Here is a 19,750-nt window from a genome sequence, read left to right on the forward strand (position 1 = left end):
TCTGTATTGTCATTTCCAGGTCTGAGAAGAATGATGTTGGTAACTTAATGGGTATTGCGTTGAATTTATATGTACTTTTAAAATAATTTAAAAACCTTCACATCTATTATGCACACACAGTTTGAGATTATATTTTAAAAGACTACATCACAGTGATAACTGCAATAGACCAATTAAAAAGCTGAGGCTAAAATACATACAATCCTTTTCTTACATACAAAGGAACTCAAACTAACTGCTTTAATTAAATGGGTAAAATAGTTCAATACAAAAATATTACTGTGGCTCAGCTAACAGTGGCAGTATGACACCATAAGCCCTTCATGGTAAGCCAATCATGGCAGGCTATTCTGGATTTTTTTTGGCATGACTTTCCCTAAATTTGCTTAGTGGATTAAAAGGGACTTAACTTTCAGAACACATAGATGACCTCCTTTCTAACAAACAGGGTGAAGAGCTATTCCAACCTGTAGAATGGATGTGTGTCCTAAGAAAACAAGAACTTGCCCTGAGACAAGAGAAAATTAAAAGACAAGGGTTTCACCTTAAGGGCATCAAAAGAGACTCCGATGAAACCTCTAATGCTCTCATACCCTGCAGCCTCAGGAACATGTGCTCCAAGTTGCCTGCCAAGCGGCAGTTAATAAGTTAGATGAGCTAGACTTTTTTCTGAGAGGTTAAAAAAAGAGTTCTTAATGTCCACAATCCATGTGGAAACAGGTGGTAAAAAGGTAGAATACCTTTTCATTTTTAACAGCCCTGAAAGAAGTAAAACAGTGGTTTTCAAACTCTATGCATGTTCATGGCACACTGTCAAATGTTATGCTTTTGATGGAAGACTTGCATAAATTCAGAAGAAAATATAGGTTCCTAAAAAGCAACTTTCAGAAAACTGAAAATACTTTCTATTTCTCAGGGTAGTACACAAAGGTATATAACATTATATACTTCAACCTAGCTTAAAATTCATTCTTGCTACAATTGATGATACCTACTACTGAGCCCAATTTCACTGATCTGAAAATTGAGGGGGCATGGGATAAGCCACAGTGCAGGGCAGAGAATGCTCCGATACAAATAAGAGGTATGAGCCAAAGGCTGCTAGCCAATGGACACCAAAAAAGTTTGCGTGTTCAGAGATAAACAAAAAGATTTTGCCTCCTGAGTGTATGAGACCACAATCAAGGTGGGAAATTGTTCTACTCATTTTCCTGTGCTAAAGAATTAACGAGTAAACGATGTTAACTCACAGTTATATGAAAAATAAACAGTTATACATTGATCAAAGTTTGGAAGTATTTTTAAAATACATCAGGGGACCATATTCCACCAGGTGAAGACCACTGGAGTCAAAGAACAAAGACCCCCCAGGATACCAACAGAAGGTGTAGGAGCCTGAGACTGGAAGCCTAGCTAAGGGGATGGCAGAAGCAGAGAGCAGCACAGAGGCACAGAGAGGATCGCCTGAAGATACAAGCTAGATGGCACTGGCCTGGGAGACTGTGTGACCTCTAGGAAGGCCAGGGACAACTCAGAACCCAAAAGACAAAGAGTAGGGCATCTGCAGCTTCTGTTTTGAGACTGTAGAGCATGCTGATGCCGAATATCATTGAGGTGGCTCTTCTCAAGATTCATTTTGTCTGGGAAAATTTGGAGAACTTGTCTGGTATTCTTATTATAGTATGAGTTCAGCTAGTAGATTTGTTATAGTTTTGTGCCCCAGCTTTGCATGTCATTAACACAGCACTCAGAGCTCAAGATGGTTACCAAATGGCTGGTCAGGTGGTGCTAATGCTCCCCAAGTTTTGTTGATCCTAGGAAAATAGGTCATAAAATCACACTGTATCAAAAAAGTAGGGCAGGAAGGAGACAAGAACCAAAACCATTCTATAAACCAGACTATTGTCAATGGGTATCAGAAAATTATACTGTCAAGGGCTGGATTCAGAGACACTTTTTTGTTTATGCTCTACCTTTAAAAAAAAGATGTAAAACAGCTTACTGAAATATATATTACTCAAAGGATAAAATTAGATACAGAGTACACTCAGAAAAAGGGAAAATCAGGTGTGAGTAAATGGACTGAAAACAAGAGAATACGGTTAAGATGCATGTTATAAAGCCCTTTAAGGCTGTTAGAGGGTAGCCAAGAATAGGGCTCTGAGTTTCCTAGGAGCCAATGCAAAGAAAACAAGCCTTTCCATTCATAGGATTCCTGCTGCTTATAAGATTAACAACAAAACAACTTCTCAGGAGAAGTGTGGTACTTTTTGGCCTGGAGAAATTTTTTTCTCTTAGGTTCTTTTACAGGATACACTGTGTGACAGACTGAGAAAATTCTCAGCAGCATCCTGCAAGAGACACACCACCAAGATCCATCTGGCTGCTTTCCACTATGTCCATCAGTGCAAGTTAAAGGCATAATGCCAATGCAGAAATCAAGAAAAGCACATCTAAGGGGGGCCAAGAAACGCAAGCCAAGTGTTTACAGCTATCTTATAGTTAGGTTTAATCTAGGAATTAAATTTTAGCCATTAAAGGCATGCGCATCTCTTTGGATAACTCCTTATGAACATTGCTCTTAACAGACAGTTTTTGTTAATTATTGGGCAGAAAACAGTTTGAAATTGCAAGTTTGAAAGAAAATCTAAGACAGAGTTACTCTATGCTACTGATTAATGGCAGTGGTATTTGCTCTATCAACCTAATTTTCTTAGGAAACACCCTATATGCAACAGGGCCTTTAAGAGCATGGGTTTATAAACTAAGTGATTAAGCACAGGGGCTCTTGGAGTCAGACAGACCTGGGTTTAAATGTCACTTCTGCTCCTTCCTAGCTATGGGACCTTTCTAATATCATCAGTTAAATGTGAATCCATTCCATATCTACAAATGTCTTCTAAGCATTCATTGTGGGTGGCCTAATCAAAAAATACCTACCTCATACCATTGTTTGTGAAGATTAAATAAGTAAATGTATCTAAAGTATTCAGCATAGAGACCAGTACATGGCAAGCATTCAATAAATGTTAAAACTAATAATAAAAATAAGAAAATAATAACCATAATAAAATACTTCTGATTTCATTCAAATGCATACATAATTATATGATTATGGTCTCAAAGTTCTGTTTCACAGAAAATGGTTACAATAATTTTAGCCTGAAGAAGTTTCAAAGTCAGCATTACCAATCACCCACAAAGGCAGTAGAAACAGCAATAAAGCACCGCCCACAGTTTTAAATCATGATAACCTGCTGGTGAATGCTCCATGCTCTAAGATAAAAGTTGTATCTAGAAGTATCAAAAAGAGTTGACCTGCTATATAAGACTTAGCTGACAAGCCAAATAAATATTAAAGAACATCTGTCAAAATTATGATTTTAGCTGTAGAATGCTGAAGTCTTGATGTTTTGATGTTCCCAAGGGAAATATGCTAGTATATTCATTAATCTCTCAATTTGGTAATACTACACAGAATATAATTTCTCCCATAAACACCTACTAAAACAAAAAGCCTACTCAACCCTGAATAGAGAACAAAACTGCCCTGTGTTAGGGATGCTGACAGGTAACTAAACCACTCCTTAGCAAAGCATCATCTTTCACAAAACAGTCACACAGGCATAACTCAAATTTATGCCTCAGCAAAAATATAAATTACTACATACTTCAAGAGTCCTCAAACAGTCAAAACCTCAAATGGTAAAATCTGCAGGTGACAACCGAGTTTATTGTCAACCATTCTTTTGATAGTTATTGGATATTACAGCCATATTGCCTTTGAAGCCACCCTGAGTTCATGACAACAAAATCAAGCTATCCACATAGGGAAGCATGGGTATACTTCTTTCCTATAAAGCAGGGGAATATGCATGCAGCTCATCTACATGCAGGGTTGAGTCCTTAAGACACAAGTTTTAAAAGAAATGGACATATACTACCCTGTTTCATCCTGACTTGAAATCACCTGCAGATCGTGACTCCCCTAGAATTATCACAATATAGAGTTGTGTGAAAGTCAGCAGCTGGGCTGGACTGGGGAAAGGTCATTTATCATTGATACCACAGCAGTTTCCTGGTCATCAAGTCAAAGGCCAAGATCAATAAAAGTTACAAATAATGTTATGCTTTTACTGACAGATTTCAATATAAAGTGATGAAGAATGGTTGATGGTGTGATAGCTGTGCCTCGCCTAGAATGCTGCCATGAGACACCAGACTTGCAATTCATCAGGAAGAAAAATGGCATACGCTTTAGATGAAATGCACTGCAAGCTAATGAGTCTAACTATATTGGTATATTGGGGTGGGGGGTCAAAGAGGCTTGTTTTCCCTTTCTTGTATTTATTTTTGATGGGCTAGGCTACTTTCTAATTTCAACCAAACTGGATCATTCACTTATTCAATTTATAGTTAATAAGTAACTAGTGCTAAGCATTGTGCTTGGTTCTAAGGATTCAGTGGCAACTAAACAGCCATTATCCCTATTTTTAGGAAGAAAATAAACTACATCCTTATTTATGGGATTTAAAAAGGTACCAAAAATAACAGTACACCATCTGAAAAAGAAAATTTTCACCAGATACTTTCAGTTTGAGCTTTTAAATCTTCACTATAAGAGAATGTCACAGACACATTTGGGGTTCCAGCCTGACTCATGCTCTTCTTTGAAACTGACTTATCCACAGCCCTCTCCATAGAAAATCTGTCCTATCTACAATTGTGGCTGAGAAGTTGGATCTCAAAAGCCATGATTATAATCCATGATTCCACTACCCTGAGCTGTTTGAAGCAGGGACAGATACCAGAATCATGAGGAACCAATCCACAGTATTATATTTGGAATTTGAAAGTAGTGCCAGGCTGGGCATGGTGGCTCATGCCTATAATCCCAGCACTTTGGGAGGCTGAGGTGAGAGGATTGCTTGAGCCCACAGGTTTGAGACTAGCCTGGACAACTAGGCAAGACCTCATCTCTACAATAAATTAAAAAATTAGCTAGGCATGGTGGCGCATGCCTATAGTTCCAGCTACTTGGGAAACTGAGGCAAAAGGATCGCCTGAACCCAGCAGGTTGAGTCTGCAGTGGCTGTGAGTGTGCCACTGCACTCCAGCCTGGGTGACAGACTGAGACTCCAACTCAAAAAAAAAAAAGAGACTACAGTGGGCAATAGTACTGTAATCCATGTAAATACAGGGATTGGGGGACTACAAATCAATTTAGTAATAAAAATAAAGAAACACTTGTGAGAACCTAATACGTGTCATGCCCTAAATCAGGTTCCACAAATACAACAATGAAGAAGACAGACATGGTTTCCACCTTCACCTCTAGTGGATGAGAGAGTAGTAAGTAAATAAGTAAAATAAGCACAGAGCATGGTAAGCACTGTTAAGAAAATAGATAGGCTGTTGATCTAGAGAATAGCAGGGGAGGGAACTACTGTGGACAGGTTAGTCAGGGAAGGCCTCTCGGAGAAAGTGGCATTTAAGCTGAGACCAGCTGTGAGAAGCCCTGGGGAAGGCATTTCAGGGAGAAGAACTAGTAAGTGCAGAAAGCCCCAAGACAGGGAAGGACTCAATGTGTTCTAGAGACCAGGACAAAGGTAGACATCTGAAGCATGGTGAGTGAGCAGCACGAGAGAGGGTGAAAGAAGGCAGAGAAAGTAGAGATTGTGCAGGTTGCTATAGGGTTTGGTACGTGGTCTGGCCTTAAAGTGCAAAGGACAGCCAAAGAAGGATTTTAAGAAAGGAAAAAAAAAAGACATTGTGTCGTCAACAATTTAAAACATCATTCTGTCATAAGGACAGACATACAGACCAATGAGACAGAAGAGGAAGCCCAGTCATTAACTCTTGCATCTATGGTCAATTGCTTTCTGACAAAGGTGCTAAGACCATTCAATACAGAAAGAATAGTCTTTTCAAACAACGGTGCTAGGAAAGTAGGATCTCTTGGTGCAAGAGAATGCAATTGGACTCTTAGCTCACACCATATCCAAAAGTGAACTCAAAATGGATCAAAGACATAAATGTAAAAGCTAAAACTATGAAAGTCTTAGAACAAAACATGGGGGAGAATCTTCAGGACATTGAATTTGGCACTGCTTCTTTAGATATAACACCAAAAGCATATGCAACAAAAGAAAAATAGATACACTGAACTTCAGCAAAATTAAAAGTTTTTGTGCATCAAAGGACATTGCCAACAGCGCAAAAAGAAAACCCACAGAATAAGAAAAAATATTTGCAAATCATCTATCTGATAAGGGATTAATATCCAGAATATATACAGAACTCTTACAGCTCAACAGCAAAAAAAAAAAAAAAGACAAAACAAACAAAAAAAAACACCAATTCAAAAATGAGCAAAGGACTAGAAAAGTCATTTCTCCACAGAAAGTATACAAATAGCCAATACACACATGAAGGAAGATATTCAACATCACTAATCATTAGGAAAATGCAAATTATAACCACAATGAGATATCACTTTTCACCCATTAGCATGGCTATTATTTAAAAATGGAAAATAACAGGTATTGGCAAGATTGTGGAGAATTTAGAACTTTTGTGCATTACTGGTGGAAATGTAAAAATGGTACAGCTACTGTAGAAACAAGTTTGGCAGTTCCTCAAAAAGTTAAAAATTGAATCACCATATGATCCAGCAGTTCTACTCCTAGGTAATACACCCAAAAGAATAGAAAGTAGGAACTCCAACACCAATGTTCACAGCAGCATTAATCATAATAGCTAAAATACAGAAACAACCCAATTGTCCATCAATAGATGAATGAATAAACAAAACGTGGAATATACATACAATAAAATATTATTCACCCATAAAATAGTAATGAAATTCTGATATACACTATCACACAGATGGACCTTGAAAACATTATGCTAAGTGAAATAAACCAGATAAATATTTTGTGATTACGCTTATATGAGGTACCTAGTCTAGCCAATGTCATAGAGGTCATAGAGACAGAAAGTAGAAGAGAGTTTACCAGGGGCTGGGAAGATGGGAAAATGGGGAGCTAAAGTTTAACAGGTACAGAGTTTCCCTTGGGGGTGATGAAAAATGTCCTAAAAATGGATAGTGGTAATGGTTATACATCACTGTGAATGCAGGTTAATGCCCCTGAACCATACACTTAAAAATGATTTTTAAAAAAATATTTTTTTTTTAGTTGGAGTCTCACTCTGTCGCCCAGACTGGAGTGCAGTAGCCACTGCAGCCTCGACCTGCTGGGCTCCAGCAATCTTTCTGCCTCAGCCTTCCAAGTAGCTGGAACTATAGGCGTGCGCTACCACACCCAGCTAATTTTTTGATTTATTGTAGAGATGAGGTCTCACCAAGTTGCCCAGGCGGGTCTCGAACCCACGGGCTCAGGCAATCCACTCACCTCAGCCTCCCAAGGCGCGGGATTACAGACTGAGCCACAAAGCCCAGCTGATTAAAATTTTGTTATGTCTATTTGACTACAATAATAAAAAAATTAAAAAAGAAAACATCACTCTATCTGCTGGGAAAAATAGGCTGGAGAGAGAAAACTGCAATCAGAGGAAGCTGGTCTGTAGAGAGAATGGTAGATACACAGGGAAATGGAAAGATGAGAAAGCATAAGGATCAGAGAGACAGAAAGTTGTGCTTGATGGCTCTCCAGGCCAGGGAGTCCCGCTGCACTCCCTGCACTTCACTTCTGTGAGATTCACCCATGTCCTTCCAGTGAGTTACTTTATACTTGAGCTACACTGAGGAGATCTCTGTTCCTTGCAAGAAAACAATCCCCGTTTAAGGCAGGGACACAGAGTGTGAGGCAGGTTTCTAAAGCCAAAGCTCCAAAAAAGCAGAAAAACTGTTTTGTTTCTTCCCCTCCCTCTCAGTGCCTTGCGCAGGGCCTGACACATGGTAGTCCCTCCACAAATATGTGTAGCAGGAAGACAAGGAAACTCTCTCACAAGTCTTTTGAGATCTGGGTAGCCATGCTCTCACTCGCCAAATTTATACTAGATGGAAACCTAGAGAACTAAGCCCCTGAGGTCTGCCCTCATTGCTGATTTGAATGGCTAAGATTAATTCTTCACATGATTTATACCTAACTTGTTCAAGGTCAAGAGAAGCTCATGATAAAATTTCCATTTTATATAATCCCGGGTGCCCTTCTACAAAGTTTGAGCTCCAGTATGCCCAAAACTTACTGGGTTTCCAATAATTTTCTTACACACCAGATGATAGAAAAGTTAAACTCACTTTCTCACACAAAACGGATTTGTAGTTTAATAATACTCTGTTGTTCGGTGGTGAGACAAAACATCGCCTTCCTTTTAAATATCACTGGAGTCAGAATTTCAGGAGCTCTTCAGATAGCAAAAATGGAGCTCTGCTCATTTCATTTTTCTCAACCATACCAACCACCATTGCCTACATCATTTTTAGCATGGGAAACTAAGAAGCAATGTAATTTTACCAAAGGAGGGAAATTGTTACACTGATAATCATTTATTTCTATGTTGGGTTATTATGCACCAATTAAAATGGTAACCCCGAAGACCATATAAGAAGACATTTTCAAAATCAGTTAAGTGAACAAATAAGAATGAAAAATTAAATACACAATTTCATTACAACAATGTAAAAATGAGGTTTGCAGAGGTTTGGAAGGTACCAAAAGGAAATGAAAACAGTTGCTGCAAGGTAAGATTATACATGAAATTTTAAAAATATATTTAAATGTTATCGTATAATTTTTCAAAAAGTCAACTATAAACACACAATCATGGCTCCAAAGGAAAAACCTGAACAAATGAATAGAAGGGCTTTTAGTCGACGAGCTGTCCCATCAGGCCAGGGATGACTGATGCCCAGCCTGGGGTCTTCTAAGCAGGCATTTCTCAAGTGTGATCTTGGAACCACCAACATCAACATCAATGTGGGAACTTGTTAGAAATGCAAACTGGTGGCTAACCCCAGTCCCACTGACTTAGAAACTGTGGGGCTGGATCCCAGCAATGTGTGTTGTAATCAGTCCTCCAGAGGATTCTGATGCCTGCTCAAGTTTGAGAACCACTGCTCTCAAGTACCTTTCCATTCTGATATTCTGTGATTTCTACATGTTTTTAAATAGTCCATCTTTAACATCCACATTATCTTCCCCAAACACCACTCTTGCTGTTTTTAAGAGCTCCCTCCATATTACTTATTAGACCAAGTCCAAAGTCTTCACTTGATAATCAAGGTTCTCCTTTTGCTACTGAATTTAATCCTTACTACAGCTAGTTAACATAAATTGTGTTTATATACTAAGTACATTATGTACATCATCTAATTTAATCCTCATAACAACCCTATAAGATAGATTACATTAATATCCCCATTTTATGGATGAGAAAACTGAGGCCAAAAGAAATCCAAGATAGTACAACTAGTAAATGATGAAACAAGAAAGAAGTCAAGTAGCTTGACTAGTCACATAGATAAGTAGTAGAGCTGGTATGTGAACCTAGGTCTGTCTGATTCCAAATCCTGCCTGTTTTATAACCATGAAGCTCTGTTCAGCATTTGCTCACTGCCTTGGAACACAGCACTGCCAAGAATCGTGCTGTTAGTCCACACCTACTGTCTCTTCTCTTTGCTACCAACCCACATCCTACAGCCCTCTGAGAGGCCTTCCACTCTGCTTCCCTAAGATCCTCAGCCAGAATGGGACACTCCCTCCCTTCTTTGAATTCCCATGGTGCTCTACTTGTGTCTCTCTCACAGTATTTACCAAGTCCCACTCTGAATTATAGCTATGCACCCTCGCCTTCGGAAGAGGCAGTGGTCTGAGTGGCATGGTGTCATTGGCGAAAGACGGAACGGGTACTTACTGAGTCAATCAATGTGTCTTTTATGTGACTAAACTCATTCTTCAGATAGTCTGTGTATCTTATCTGCCCAGCCTGACAACAGTAAGCTCCTTAAGAACAAGGACCAAATCTTTTACTTGTTTTATATTTTCAAGAATACCCAGCCCTGAGCCAGGTACACAGTCAAGTCTATAATATATGCTTGAATTCATTAGAATGCCACTAGTACATAACTGGTATAAATTTTTCTGCAACTTAAACTCCAAGAATGCAGCTTACATTAACAGGGAGAAATTGAGCTCTATACAAATAGATACAAGCAACTCATTTTTAATAAACAGAAATAGCAGATTTAATGTTATTAATGTGTTAAATAATAATCAATAGAATTTTATGAGCACATTTTCCTGAAAATGTGTTCAAATTTCCATGCAAATGGAAAATAAATCACATTTTAGCTTGAAAATATTAAAGCTATTATATGCTTTCATTATGCTTCTGTTAAAACAAAAACATACCACAAACCCCAATGTCTCTCATTAAGAAAAATGTGGATATTTTCATTCCAGATACCTATTATCTATTACAGTAATTTATCTATCCCAACCAATATGCTTTTAACAAGAAGATCTCCTGCCACATACCCAGAAAGCAAAGGTACCAAAAATCAGAATATGTATTTTGATAATAATTAAACCTTGAAAACTAGATTTATAAACTCTTAGGAAAAGATCATATAAAAACCAAATGCTACGTTTCTTAATTCATAAATAATTTTATTTAATTATATACACAATTAACAGAGAAAAATACCAAGCCACAACATATTTTTAACAAACTAGAAGACCTAAGATTAAAAGTACATAACAATAAAAATAAATAAAGACGATCAGATTATCATAGCCTTTCAATAGTTATTTATTCCAATCTGATCCTTACACTGTACCCTAACAGTAAATATACAACAAAAGATCTGATGAGCTTGGCGATCGTCTCTAAATCTAAATCAAAGTACTACCACTGAACAGACAGTATAAACTTACCAGCTCCACAGATCCATAATGTTTCCTACTGAAATCCCCACGTCTACAGCCTAGGTCTTCCGAGACAGAGCTGGAACAAAAATGCTTCATCAGTATTATACATAGCGATCTGGCCACAAACCTTCTGCAAAAATCAACTACCATTTGCAAAAAGGGCTGCTATGGAACAGGCTTGCAGTGCCCCAGCTCCTCACTGCAGGGGAGCCTCCTTGCAACAGACACAGTCCCCAGCAGCCATTGCAGAGCCTGGCTTTCATGGAGCCCTCAGCAAAATGCAAAACGCCAGAGTCATCCCTGCAAGTATAGGCAATGATTGAATTAAATATTTAGTCATTTGGAATCGATTGAGATTTCCAAGGCTACTGGTGGTTTATAATTTCATTTCTGTATAACCAAAGGGGAGAGAAGCCCTGCAGTAAACTTGAGGCAAGGGACAAAGCTGCTGAACCAGATCTTGCAATTATCTTTCGCTTAAGAGAGCTTCTTTGTCCGAAATAGACAACATAAAAATAACCAGCATTATTTAATGCTATATTTTAAGTAGGAGAAAGAAACTTCACAATCCTGGTAGGCCCCATCCCCTCTTTATTTTAAGATTTTTATGTGGTAATATGAAAAAAGACCAGGTCTAACAGAAAATCTAATGTCCAAGTATATTTAGTTTTTTACATAGCAGCAGTTAATACTCCCTACTCCCTGAAAAAAAAGGCTAAATCAAACCCAAAAAATCACATGCGTTGTCAAACAGCAATTAAAACAAGGACAAAATTGTTGCTACATTTTCGTCCTGAATTTATAGTTACACACACAAAAGGCACATATCTTATTAGCTAGTTAGTATATTTAGCACCCCAAGCAGTATTTATGAAACCACCAGAGATCTGCAAAATACAGTTTTAATAAGTTTGGTTCTAATAGATCATGCAAATAACTCTGATAAAACACAGAAAATAAAATTATACATGGAATTACATATGTAATATATTCAAAGTATTTGGGATCTAACATGCAAAGACAGGTGCATTTAGTACCTTTTCATCCTTCCTTAAAAGGTAGGCTGCATTTTAAAATTACAGCCCTCTTGGCACATGCAGAAAGAGACTGACTCTGATGTTTAGCAACCACAGAACTGATTCTCTGCCAGGACACTGTTTGACAGGCTCCAAGAAAGACAGCATGAGAGAAATGAGATTAGAGAGTCTAATGGTATTCTGTTTCCACCATTTCACAGAGATGGCTGAATTAATCTTATATGAGAAGTTTAACCTTTTGTAGTCCTCCCTCATTTAGCCGAAAGTGGGCAACAAATCAATGCATGCAGTTTGGAAAGATATTACCCAGACTACTTGCTTGCTTCTAGTGACTTGATTTTTTTATCCAAAAAGCTCTGAAAAAGAATAAGAAACTTCCCTTCAAGGTCTATTCCAGTCTGTGTTAAATATGTCCTCTATGCCCACTTTCATAGCTCATTTTGAAAACCCTCCTGGAGGCTACTGCCATTGCCCTACATATCAGTGGCCAAGCCTATATATCACTGGCCACTCCAGTGAGAGGAGCACCCGTGCACCAGGACAGCGATCAAGCACAGAGCAGATGCCCAGTGGCTGTTGACTGAATAATCTGTCTGCCCAGATCTCAACCTGCTGCTTTAGTTCAGTCAGGCCCACTAGGAAATCAGCAACAGTGACAACAACAGCTTCTAACACAAAAGACCAATAATGCAAAAGAGGGAGAATGGGGACCTGGGCCCCTCCCTGCACTGCTATCAGCACTGCTAGAGGCTTCTAAGACAAAGTGTCAGTTCCCTAACATTGTCAACAGTCAGAAACAAACACAAAAATAATGACAATCTCATATCCTGGAGCCACAACCTTCCTTAGATGCCTCACAGAGGGGAAAAAAAAAAACATCCTATGAAAACAAGCAGGGAGTTATAATGGGAATGGCTGCTATCTGTTGTTGCTTTCCACATCAACTCCCCCCCCCCAATAAAATTACATGTCAATAAAATACAATGCAGAGTGAAAGCTTGCTAATGGTGAGAATCAGGCTGAACCATATGGGGTGCATTTCTTGGGTTGCTGGAAGCAATCAAAATTAGCCATGTTAAAAATCGCTCTCTACTTTCCCCCTGCCTCCCTAGGCTCTCTGGCCGCTATAACCCCAGCATAAAGGTTACAAATGGAGGGGATCACCCAGAGCTCTAAGAGGAGCTTTGTTCTCCTCCCAAGCTCCAGTGCCTGGCACAGAGTGAACAAGCAGTAAATGCTTCTTGCATTAATGAAGGTATCTACACATCTTTTGGATCACACTAGCTAATGCCTGGCAGCAGCCCTTGTAAACACCAGGGCAAGCTGCCAGTTGCCATCCCCCACAATGAGCCACTGGTCTTTATTTCCTCAGTCCAGGCAGTCCTGATCCATGAAGTAGATATTGCTAAGTGCAAGCCAAAACCCATTCTCCTTTCCTCTTAGGCTTGCCAGTGGACTACATTTCCCAGCCCTCTTGCAGTACATGTGACCATATGACTGAGCTCTGACCAAGACAATATGGGCAGAAGTGATGTCTACCACCTCCAGGCACATACCCTGGGAGGTGCTTGATCTGCCCCCCTGGACCACAATTGTGAGAGACTATAGGAACACACAAGAGGGAGGAGCTTCAAAATGGAAAACCTAAGTCCCTGAATGACCAAATCAAAGGCCACACCACCAAGAACATCTGTATTAGAATATAAGTGAGAAATAAATATTTAGCTGTGTTAATCAGGTAGAGTTAGATTTACCTGCTAAAGTCACTTCAGTTTCATCCAGGCTCACTAGGAAATCAACAGTAGCAGCAGCTGTTAGTTACCTGAACTCATACAGAAGTAGGTGTTTTGCAGTGGAGTGCCACCATGAATTATGTGGTGTGGGCTTAGTGGACAGGCAGCAGCCAGTGAGGACATTGATCTCAGAGACTGGAAAGATGGAGATCTATGTTGTAAAGAAGAAAATATTTGGTACAACACCTATAGGCATTCATAAGGTGGACCATGTACCTTTTGAACCTGAGCTCCAAAGAAGCGTGACTAGAAAGAATCAGTGAAGTTGTGCCCTGGCTGCTATTGGCTGAAACTAGCAAAGTTCTTTACAAGGAAGAGATGAATTCAGGAAAGAAATGGATGGGTTTCAGGCAAAGATCAAAGTAATTTAAAAAAATCCAGAGACCAAGGCCCTCACAGGATTAAGAAACCACTCTGTTTCTGAACCCTTAAAAATAAGATCTCTGACAAATGACATGTCGGTCGAAATGATGGACACCTCTTCCAAACTAAGCCCATAAAAACTTTCCCTGAATAATCCTTGGTTTCTTGTCTCATCCACTGGCCTCTGAGGACCAAGAGTGATGAAGCCACACCATGAAGGAGCCTTGGTCTTCAATGACCACATAGGGGATTCCAACTAGAAGCACCCTCACTGAACTGTGATATGAATGAAAAGTAACTCTTACTGTCTTAAGTCACTATGAGTCAGGGTTTATCTTAACAACAGGTAATTTTATCTTAATTGATACCATAAGTAACAGAAAGTAGTATACAAATAATTTCCACAAAAAGGGGTTGGCAGAGGGCTGGTGGATCAGGAAGATTCTAGATCAGGGGCTGGCAAGCTACAGCCCAATCCAGCCCACTGTTTGTCTTTGAAAACAAAGTTTTATTGGAACATAGCCACACCCATTAGTTACAGACTGTCTGCTTTTGCATTATAAGGTGCAAAGATGAGTAGCTCCAAAAAAGATCCATAAGGCCCACAAAGCCCAAACTGTTTACAAACAGGCCCTTTATAGAAAAAACATGCCATTACCTGCAGGATATACTCTCCTAAATGTCTACTGTTGGTTTCAGGTCTACCTACAAACTATGATTAGCATGTCAATGAGAATACTCAGTGTTTCTCAGATTTTAGCATCCATCAGAATCCTTCAGGAGCTTTGCAAAAATGCAGATTCCTTGGTCCTATTCCAGAGGTTTGTGATTCAGTACATCTGTGCTTTTAATAAGCATTCAGAGGAATCTCAATGTCCAAAGACAATGCTTTCAAACATACTGCTCATCTGGAATACCCGGGAAACCTGTGAACCATTCTGCAGCACTCTTTCTTTTTTTTTTTTGGAGACAGCAAGGTCTCACTCTATCACCCAAGGCTGGAGTGCAATGGCATGATCACAGCTCACCGCAGCCTTGACCTCCTGGGCTCAAGTGATCCTCCCATGTCTGCCTCCCAAATAGCTGTGACTACAGATGTGCGCCACCATGTCCAGCTAATTTTTTTTTTTTGTAGAGACAAGGTTTGCTATGTCACCCAGTCTGGTCTCGAACTCCTGAGCTCAAGCAATTTTCCCACCTTAGCCTCCCAAAGTGCTGGGTTTACAAGCATGAGCCACCACACCTGACCTCATCCTACATTACTTTTACAAGGAAGGACAAAGACAAGGATTCTACTGGAGGAAGTAGGCACAATGTGGTCCTTCAGAGCATGTTCTTCAGTCACAGACAAGGGTTCTCAACCTTTCTGGGCATTAGTTCTCTAACCTATACAATGCAGTTGAAAATATCACCTACTAACAGAAGAAATATATAAGAAAAATCAGGTCAAGTTCTAAGTATAATGTCTACCATATGACTATTACTCAATAAAAGTTGTTACTATTGCTCTTATTATTAATATGAGTACCTCTCAGGTTTTTAGAGAGAGAGATCTGGGAAGGGGAGTTTGGCATAAATGAAATAATTTTTAAAGAATTTTAAAATGCCTTTTCCGCCCTGCAACAGTAAGAGAGACCCAGGGACAGGCAGCAGGCTTCCCAGGGCAAGGCTGAGGGAAGCACTGCAGTTTAGCATGACATCTCCCTAAAAGTGTTGGCCTGGAAGTGTGACCTCACCTAGAAAATATTTGGGACCCATTGTTGTCATGGCAGGGGAAGAGACATTTGAAATCTGGTTAGAGCATGTCACCAGAACAAGGCAGGTGCCAAAAAGAACCAGGAACTTCAAGATTCTACATGAAACGTGGTCCAGCCTCAATATATGAGGGAGGACCCAAAATAGAACAGAATTTATTTATTAAAAATTGTGTATTTATTCTTACATGTGTAAACATCAGTTACCTTCAAAGTACTCTCAATTTGATGCAATATACCTATTGAGATGCTTTTTCCATTGCTCAAAACAGTTTTTGAATTCATCAATTTTGATACCTTTTAGTGCTTCTGCTGTTCTTGTTTTACCTCTTCTACACTGGTAAAACATTTCCCTTTGAAGACTTTTTTCATCCATGGAAATAAAAAAATAAGTTGCTTGGGGCAAAATCAGATGAATAACAGGAGTCAAGCTGTTTTTGGTCAAAAACTGCTGAACCCTCAGCACAGTGTGGGTAGGTGCATTTGTAAATCACCTATCATGAATTGGGCAAATGTATTGAAAGAATCTCCAAAAAAAAATTCACTGAAGCTGAACACAGTCTCTCACAACACTAGCTGGTACACTGATGTTGATGGGTTTCTAGAAGACTTACCTAGTGAGGGAAGTCTGTACTGCAAGGGGCCTGCCCTCCAAAAGATAATTCTGGTTTTGGGGGGGTTCCCCTCCTTGTAAACACTTCTGTTTTAGCAAATTAACACACGAGGATGCTAGATCACATTTTGCGAGCATGAAAACAACTGAGGACCTCCATGTTAATCTCACAATGTGGCCTGAAATGAAAGCAAAGTTTCACGCAGAGGATAGAAAAATTTCCACTATATAAGTCAGGGTTCTGGAAGGCAGCATAATCTCCTTCAAAGAGTCAAGAGTTGTTGAAACTTAGTAAGAAAAAAAACAGGAATCAGGCAACTCCCAAGGAGAAGTCAAACTCAGTGATCCAGGTCATCACTCTATGGACCCTGAGATTAGTGCTGACCCTTATAGCTGACCAGACCTCACTAATCCAGGCCTCCGTGGTATCTAGCCCTGGTGGAAGGGTTAAGGTCAACAGTGACAATGGGCACTCTTCCTAGATCAGTAGAGAGAAATCGTGAGAAGAAACAGGCACGTTTTCAGAAGCCCACCAAGTCAGGGGCTTCCAGGACAACGGCTCAGCCTGCCTGATAAGCAGATAATAAGAGGCAGATGGAAGGGATCCCCCCATTGAGGGACAGAGAAGCTACATAATGTGCCAGACTACAGGTTAAGGCTTGGAGAAACCAAAGGCCTCCTAACAACAGGTGCTAGAATTGCTTATGCACAGAAAAGGCTAGTTGTCTCTCCTCCTGAAGGTAAGTCAAGTGCCACAGAAAAGCAGAGATGCAACGACACATTTATTTTAATGATAAAATGGAAAGATTCTGTCCTCTTTTGAAGACATTTAAGATATCAGGAAGTAGTAAGTAAGCACAAGGAGTAGAACTGTAGAGTGAAAGGGGCCCAGGAAATTAGGGGTTCTTGATTCTTCTGAATCTCCAGTCAGTTACCTGCTCCTTCCTGCTGTAGTTCTGGGGGTACCGTTTTCCATCCCTTAGTAAGATCCCACCAACCATAAAGTGGTCAGACAGAACTGGATTTGAACTGCAGCTCTATCACACATGACATCCAAGACTTCAGGCAAGTTACTTGTGCCTCTCTGTGCCTATTTCCTCATTGCAATGGGGATTAAAGTAATATCTGTCTCTGTGGGATGATTGAAAGAGATCATAAGGTACTTAGTCCAACATCTGGCACACAGTAGCCACTAAATTAATGCTGTCAGAGACCTTATCTGTCCTGACCATCATCATGCCCCGATATGTCTTAAAGAGTGCCTGGTTCATAGTAGGCCACTCAATATTTGTTGCAAAAATGAATCATAAACAAATGATTACCTCTGCTCTCCTTTGGTCTACTTGATTGTAACTAGGAGACAGGTGAGTTCCTGTCTCTTTCTTCTCTCCCTGCTCCCACCAACTGCTATTATATAGTCTCAGACTAATTTTCTTTTTTTGTTGTTTTTTGTTTGTTTGTTTGTTTTTGTTTTTGGGGGGTTTTTTGAGTTGGAGTCTCACTCTGTCGCCCAGGCTGGAGTGCAGTGGCCGCTCCCGGCCACTGCAGCCTTGACCTGTTGGGCTCCGGCGATCCTTCCACCTCAGCCTTCTGAGTAGCTGGAATTACAGGCATGCGCTACCACACCCGGCTGAATTTTTTGACTTATTGTAGAGATGAGGTCTCGCCAAGTTGCCCAGGCAGGTCTCGAACCCGCGGGCTCAGGCAATCCACTCATCTCAGCCTCCCAAAGCATGGAATTACAGGCTGAGCCACCGATCCCGGCTCAGACTAATTTTTATTTTTACCACCTTTCAGTCATCTCTCTCATTCTACTTTTCTCTAACATTCTAGAATGCACGCCATGTACAATATTTATGCACATCATATATAGACATGTGCCCTTGGAACCTGGTTCACTAGTATTAATAAACCCTTAGGGCAATTCACTGAAAGTTTCCTTTCAATAGTGATCTCTGTCAATGCCTTTGCAATTGTATCTCCAAAGAAATAACAGCAACCATATCAAACGCTGGTGAAGAAGCAGAGAAACTGCACCACTCATACACTGCAGGTGGGAATATAAAATGATAAACTAAGCCTCTTTGGCAAACAGTGTAGCAGTTTTTTACAAATGAAACATGCAATTACCATACCACCCAGCAATTACATTTTTGGGCATTTATCTCAGAGAAATGAAAATGTATGGTCACAAAAAAACCTGTACAAAAATATTCAAAGCAACTTTATTCATAATAGCCAAAAACTGGAAGCCATCTTGATGTCCTTCAAAGGGCAAATAGTTGAACAAACTGTGGTACATCCATACCATGGAATACTACTCAGCAATGAAAAGGAAAAACCTACTAATATACACAACAACCTGGACGACTCTCCAAGGAATTAAGCTATGTGGAAAAAGACAATCTCCAAAGGTTATATGCTGTACAATTCCATTTATACAACATCCATGAAATGACAAAATTATAGAGGGAGGAAAGAGGTAGGTGTGGTCATAAGAGGGCAATATGAGAGATCCTGTAGGGATAGAATATTCTGTATCTTGTTGCTGGACACAGGTAGATACAATAACCAACACACAATAAAACTGTATGTAAAACTGAGCAACTCTAAATACAATCAGTGGACTGTATTCATATCAATTTCCTGGTTATGATATAGCACTATAGTTACAAAAAATGTTATCACTGGGGGGAACCTGGTAAAGGGTACACAGGATCTCTCTGAGTTATTTCTTACCACTCACTGCATATGAATCTATTATTATCTCAAAATAAAAAGTTTAATTTAAAAAACCTGCCTGAGTTGAAATTCTTTCACTCAATACACAGTTACTGAGCACCTATGAGGTACCAAGTACTGTGCCAGGTGCTAAAGCTGAAATGTGTGGCCCCTGCTCTCATAGAGCTTACAGTGTAGTGAGAAAAGAAAGGTACAATGTACATAGGTCTTCACAGAAACAAAAATATTGTGCAAGCAAAGCACAATATGTATATAGCAAACCTGGCAAATTGTAAGCATCTTTTTATCCCCTGCATAAGTAGCATATGCAATCTTCAGGTGTGGGTGCCCACAGCAGAAGCCTGGGAGGTCTGCCATATTCCTCTCAGCTCAAGACCCACCATCCAGAAACCTGGGGAACACTACTGACAAAGTGTGATGTCTGCACACCTGCTCCCTCCTTTCCCAACTCCAGTGACAGTGACCTTGCTTGGCTTTTCTTTTCCTGTAAGGTCAAGACTTGTGGGTTTTCCAGCCCAGAGCATAATTTGATTTGAAAATCACTGCTCCACTG

At 39.8% G+C, this 19,750-nt stretch overlaps 1 protein-coding gene across 1 annotated transcript in view; it reads right to left on the reverse strand.

Annotated features, from left to right (window-relative positions):
* The window catches only part of GARNL3 (GTPase activating Rap/RanGAP domain like 3), a 97,735-nt gene that overhangs the window by 51,691 nt on the left and 26,294 nt on the right, over positions 1-19,750 (reverse strand). The window contains exon 3 of the mRNA XM_021709372.1: positions 10,902-10,971. Coding sequence (XP_021565047.1) covers positions 10,902-10,971 — 70 coding nt within the window. The remainder of the gene's footprint in view (positions 1-10,901; positions 10,972-19,750) is intronic.

The sequence above is a fragment of the Carlito syrichta genome, unplaced genomic scaffold (assembly GCF_000164805.1).
Source record: "Carlito syrichta isolate Samal-C Ts95f unplaced genomic scaffold, Tarsius_syrichta-2.0.1 Scaffold199527, whole genome shotgun sequence".
NCBI lineage: Eukaryota > Metazoa > Chordata > Mammalia > Primates > Tarsiidae > Carlito > Carlito syrichta.